The 6479-nt window shown below is 45.9% G+C and overlaps 1 protein-coding gene across 1 annotated transcript; it reads right to left on the bottom strand.

Moving 5' to 3' along the window:
- Nucleotides 1-4343: 4343 nt before the first annotated feature.
- Nucleotides 4344-5969, bottom strand: CARTPT (CART prepropeptide; the record flags this gene model as incomplete). Its single annotated transcript, XM_081231738.1, has 3 exons — nt 4344-4451; nt 5293-5376; nt 5811-5969. The coding sequence occupies 3 exons, from the start codon at nt 5967-5969 to the stop codon at nt 4344-4346; spliced, it is 351 nt and encodes a 116-aa protein (XP_081087864.1).
- Nucleotides 5970-6479: the final 510 nt, after the last annotated feature.

The raw sequence follows: 6479 nt of genomic DNA, 5'->3' as shown, positions 1-6479 counted from the left end.
CTAAATTTGTAACCTCTTCCTTTCTTCTGACTCCTCTTCTCAATAGTGCAGGGAACACCAGCTAGAAATATTTACATAAACTATTTTCAAGCCAAAAAATTTTGCTGATAGACCCTCAAGACTAGATACCCTGAAAAAAGCACACCCACACTTAGGAAGGTAAAGGAAATAAACCATAAACACACATTAGCCAGGCAAGAGAGAATTATATTCATCCATCACTGATACAAAGAAGATTAAAAGTTGATGTCAGGACAACCACCCTCCTTATTTTCAGTCCTACTTTCTCGTGAGAAATTCCTAACATATGAACATCTGTTAATTTCACCTGGCATCTGATTAAGGCAACTGTGTACACCCAACGGGGCCCAAAGAACTACTCACAGGGGTAGCCACTTGTGCCTCTCCTCATGGGGCATTCATCTGCTAAGAGTCCTTGGTCTTCTTTCAGCTCCTCAAGCATGTCGACATCTATCCTGCCTTTGAACATGCCAAACCCTCTGCCTGAAGCCCTTGTGGCAGAGGACTCCAACCACTCTGTCTTTGACATGACTGGCTCCTTATCCTGCAACTCTCAGCTCATATGTCACCTTTCCTGATCACTCATTTGATACCACAATGTCCTTCATAGGATTTCTCATGGCTTGTAATTTTTGTTTATTAATTTTTCTCACCACTAGACTATCAAGCACTAGACTATAAACTCTATGAGAACAGGAATTATGTCTACCTTACTTACCATTATGTTCGCAGTACCTAGCACATGGAAGGTACTCAAAAAAGTGTGGAATGAATGAGTTATATTAAAAGCTAGCTCAGCATTGCAGTGGTTCTAGAACAGGAAGCTTAGCAGAACCACCTGAGGATCTTATTTAAACTAAACAACCCTAAACCCCCTTCCCTAACTACACTTCAAACTGTCAAAGAAAAACTATAGCTAGACAGTAGTTAAAGCCATAAAAACAGATTTTATTCAGGACTGTTGCAATAATGGAAAAGAGACCTCAGTATAAACAGGCTCAATTCCAAATACAGCATGGACAAGTAGTAACTTATGGCCAAGGGACAGGGTTGGGGGGTCTATGAATGGAAAGTTATTAAGAGGTAAAAGGGGAGATCCTGGCTAAACTGATCTAACAGGATCTTTGCTGAAGGTGGGCCAGGGTGATCAGACGTCACCTCGGGGGTGGTGGAGGGTAAGGAACTTGATCATATTTGGAGAGTAATCACATGTCCAGGGTGGGAAGTTCTTGATAAACTGACTTAGCAGGGTTCTTGCTAATACTATATTTTACAAGGAAGCACACAGATGGGTCTAGGACAAGGTTCAGGAAGCTGACTAAAGTTTGGTCAAGCAAAAAATCTTTGTCAATACCTAGAGTCAGATGTGCCATTTTCAGGATTGGGAGAGGGTACAGGTACACAGGTAGACTCTGTATCCCTCGTAGCCCTCCAGATTCTGGCATAGGGTGAGGGGTATAATAGGTGAGGGGTATAATATCAGTAATCACCGTGGGAAGGGGAATGCTTGTATGCAATTGAGAAAAGTCCTCCAGTAGCTTTCTTTTTCTTTTTTTTTTTTTTTTGCGGTACGCGGGCCTCTCACTGTTGTGGCCTCTCCCGTTGCGGAGCACAGGCTCCGGACGTGCAGGCTCAGCGGCCATGGCTCACGGGCCCAGCCGCTCCGCGGCATGTGGGATCCTCCCAGACCGGGGCACGAACTCGTGTCCCCTGCATCGGCAGGCGGACTCTCAACCACTGCACCACGAGGGAAGCCCCCTCCAGTAACTTTCACACATCATCTCCAGGCCCCTGTGAGAAACACTGCTCCATTCCTATGCCTTGTAATATTATTCCCCAGATCTTTAGATCGAGCAGCTTGTCAACTTTCAGACCCCTGATCTTTCAGCCAATCTCAAAAGGTCTCTAAGGCACACACATGGAAGCCTCCATATGGGCGACAACTTTTCTCATTTAAACTTTCTCGCTCTTTAATATTCTTGTCCTCTACCAAAGGGACCTTCAATCATTAAACATACTAAAACATTCTATTAGAAGAGGAGCTCTAATACTGATAAAATGAAAAGGCAACGTTACTCCCAACAAGCCACTTAAGATTAAATGTTGCCATCGTTAATGTAAAATGTTACTAGCACTATGAACTTAAAATCTGGGCACCCACACAAAATTTTTGGAAAAAGCCTTTTCATACCAAGCCCACAGATTCTCCATCATCAATCCCCCATAAGTCCATACCCTTTAGTTGTATTAAACAAGAAAGGAGGGATGATATAGTAGGGGTAGGGGTGAGGGGGCAAGTTAAAGGGGTTTAGAGAAATATTCTTATTCTTCTCTTTGAACTACAAATTCCTCCAACACTTCTTGCTTTTGGGTGAAACATTCCAGGGTGAAATAGGAAGCAGTTCTAAGTGTTATCCCTGAGGGTCCTATCTGTGCACTAACCAATGATGAAAGCAATTTCCTCATCTTATTTATGTAGGACTGATATGAATGGGAAGAGTTAAGGTACTCGAGAAGAAAGACAGAATTTCAACTGAAATGCTTTCTGGAAAAGCAGTGGACTATGAAACTATTAAATAACTCTTTTCAGTTTTTAAAGATTAAAATGCAACACATTTCAATCACAACTAAAGCCTGGAATTCAAATGGAAGTGTGACCCCCCAAAATACATTGGCATCCCAATGAGCTAATTTCTACTAAAGAAAGAAGAGCTTCTGGGGAATTCGGGAGTCCATACAGCCTGTTCTGGAGTGACATGGAGAGAAAAGACAAATCTTTGGTGTCGGAGAAATTAGAGCTGAGATCATGATTTAGGGCTGGGTAACGTGAGCTGGTTCTGTCTCCTCTCTTGGTGTCTGTTTTCTCCTCTGGGGTGGGCGCAGAGGAGTGATAACAGTATCTTGCAAGATTATTAGGAAGACCAGCCATGATAACAGTAACAATAACACTGAAAAAGGCAGTTGTGTATGAAAATATTTTTTAACACCATACTCTAGGTCCCCAAGAATCAGTGGAGGGTCTTTATTTTTAAATTCTACTACTATGCAGGTGCCTCCTGAGTTTGCATTAGGAAAAAGCACCTGTTCCTCTCATGATGCTTCTACCTAAATGTGACTTAGTTTGGTTTAAACCCCCAGAAATGTGACCTTGGGTAAGCACTCAGAAATATTTTAAGACTCTTAAACTTTACATTTAAGATTTTTGTATTTCTTGAGTTGAAGCTGCCCCCATTAATTTTCACTTCTTGCCCTCAAAACTATTTACTGAAATGACTGTTATTCCTTTGAAGTGAGAATATTTCCAGGATGGTGTATTAAATAGTGCGAATGATTGTGTCTCACACCCTTAGGGCACCTGAAATAGCTATTTACCTTCCTTTGGACAAACAACAACTCCCAAAGAGCCCACTTTTTTTTTTAACCAATGCATATCTTCTAATAAAGAGGTGTCAAAACAAAAGTCCTACTTTTTCAAATTGCTTTTAATGTGGCTAAAGTATGAGACAATTTCTCTTGTATTGGTCTCCCTGTTAAAATTAAGTATTCTAACTAAAGCGTTTAATAAACAAAATATATCAACTCAACTCCAACCATCTTCATTTTATTTCATCTCTCTCTCTCTCTCTCTCTCTCTCACACACACACACACACACACACACACCCCACACCACTGCAATCAAAGAAATATTGTGTACAAAAGCTTGTGTGGCAAACTCCTAATTAATGATGAAAACTCCTTGGAGCCCCGGTGCCGTTTTCCCAATAGACAGCTATTTTTTAAATATTTCTCCTTGAAAACAACAGCATGATTAATGTCACCATTCCTGTTGAAATTACTTATGCAGAAACAACAAAGCACTATGAGCAATTATGAAAAACACTTTATTACGTATAATTTGTACATGCTTCAATTTGTGATGCTTGGGGTGATTTATTTTCCAGGTTGTGATGTCACCTACCAGATTTACCTGATCTAATTTTCATCCTGTCATGCCACCTACAAAAATACAATTTTCAAAGTGAAGTTTTCCTTCTTTACTTAAATAAAAAGTAAACGCTTTTTATTTGAAAAAGCTCTGAAAAGCTTGTCAGACAGATAAAATAAGAATAGAATGCTTTGCACACGTATGAACACCATACAAGGCATTACCCTTCACACGGTAACACCTAATGTGTTCTTTTATTTGGAAACAGCAGGAAAAGAGCCCCCTTTTCCTCAGAGGGAGATGCAAACTTTGCTGCTAAAGCCAAACTCTGGGGATGAAGGTGCGGTCCTCTGGGGAAAGTGGGGGCAGGGGGACTTATGGAGAAGGGTGGACGCCTCATAAGCACTTCAGGAGGAAGGAATTGCAGGAGGTTCCTCGGGGACAGTCGCACAGCTTCCCGATCCTAGCTCCTTTTCGCACGGCGCACTGCTCACCCGCGTCACACTGCGAACAACACAATGTGTAGTCATCCTGAACACGCATGCCCATGCTCCCAACAGGCACGTCTCCCCATCAACACAAAGCCTGCCTCATGGGAGAGACAGATGAACCCTACCATCACCACCATGGGTCTAAGTATAGTCAGGCCTGAAACGAGGAGAGCCTTGTGCTTATAATTTCTGCGAGAGAACATAAAAAGAAAGAAATTTAAATTATTGAACCCCTCTTATTTTCTTCTACCTTTTGTGGGGAAGCTACATTTCCTGGCTCCTTTAATTGCTCATCCAAAAGAAAAAAAAAATCAACAAGACCTTTTTATCTAAGAGAAAAACATTCTCACAACCCCTGCTCCGTGTCCGCCTCCTTACCCCAAGAAGAAAGATTAAAGTGTGTGTGTGTGTGTGTGTGTTCTTCAAGGAAGGTGACCAGACCTGAACCAAGATTTTTGACCCTAGAACTTAGATTCTTTAAAAACTGGCAGTGGTCCAGAAGGCAGGAAGAAAATTAGAGGAACAAGCACTGACTGGATTTAAGGGCTCTTCCAACTCAGAGAATTATTTGTGAGGTGAAAAAAGCACATTTTCAGGAAATACTGCTTTCCACAGAAACCCAAGGGCTGATTCCTGGCACAAGCTGTTCAGTCCTACGAAATGGTCGACCTACTCTTTAACCTCAGAGACCAAGGGGCAAGGGCTGACGGTAGAAACAAAGGGGAGCCCACAGAATTCTGCAAACCTATTATCTGAATTATTAGCCACATCCTGGAGAGAAGGTTGTGTAAAAGACTCCAGGTGGTGTATTTCCTCTTGGAAAAGCATGGGGAGGGGTGACCCCAAAGCCTTACCATGGGGACTTGGCCATACTTCTTCTCATAAATCGGAATACGTTTACTCTTGAGCTTCTTCAGAACTTCCTGCAGCGCTTCGATCTGCAACACACCGCCCGCAGAGCCCCAAGTTGCCGCCTTGGCTGTGCGCCCAGCCCCGGTGCTCTCTTCCAGCCCTAGTTATAAGGAACCCCGAAGCCACACACACTCCTCCCCTGGACTCCACAAAGAGGGATGTTCAAGGGGTGGAAACTTAGCGAGCGCTGTTCCACGAACTGACCGCAGGTCCAGGAGCCTCGGAGACTCCTGTTGCTCCGAGGAGCCGGGATCAGGGATTCGCTCTACAGACTGTCTGGAGCCCGTGGGCTCAAGACGTTCTTCGGGTAACAGCGGGAGCCGGGAATCTGCGCCCACCTCCCCGGGGCCTGACTTAGGAATGGGGGTGGGGAGGCAGGGAGAGAGGAAGGACGCGCACAAAGGAAGGAACCTCGCGGCAGCCCAGGGGAGTCTGGAGCGGGGGGGCGGGGGATACAGACCAGCTCCTTCTCATGGGAGGCATCCTCCACGGCGGAGGAGATGTCCAGGGCTCGCGGCTGGAGCTCGGCGGCCTCCTGGGCTAGGGTGCCCAGCAGAGGTAGCAGCAACAGCAGGGCGGCACCCAGGAGGGGCAGCAGCCGCAGGCGGGGGCTCTCCATGGTGCTGAAATCCGGCGCTACGGGGGCAACCCGCGCTCCCGCCTTTTATAGCGAGCCTGAGCCTGGGCGCAGGGAAGAAGGAGGGGGCGATGAAGGAAGGGGGTGTGGAGGAGGGTCCGGGTCAACCGTCTGTAGGCAGCGCTTCGCCGCCGCTTGACGTCAATGCCCGCTGGGCTCCAGGCGCCCCGGAACGAGGCTCTGCGCACAGATGGGCAAGAGCGCGGAGAACAGGGACCCCGCGCCCCCAAGTGCTTGTCAGCCCCGCGGCAAGGGACGCTCCCCAGGGGCCTGAGCTGAAGTCGAGGGGCAAGAGGTGAGGGATGGAGAGCGGGAGGGGACTAGGAAATGGAAAATGCCTTCGAGTCAAGGCACAGACAGAAGAGTCCTTCCCCATCACCTAGCAGCCACAGCGGCGGCACGATCCACCTCCCAGCACCCCGTGCTTCTTATCCCAGCCCCATCTGTGGCAGCAAGAAGACGGTGTTGCCTCCAGGCAGGCGTGTTTGCTGA

This window comes from Mesoplodon bidens (genome assembly GCF_964165515.1).
Source record: "Mesoplodon bidens genome assembly, chromosome: 4".
Taxonomy (NCBI): Eukaryota; Metazoa; Chordata; class Mammalia; order Artiodactyla; family Ziphiidae; genus Mesoplodon; species Mesoplodon bidens.
Note: the sequence above shows the minus strand (reverse complement) of the source record. Positions and strands in the feature narration are given on the sequence as shown.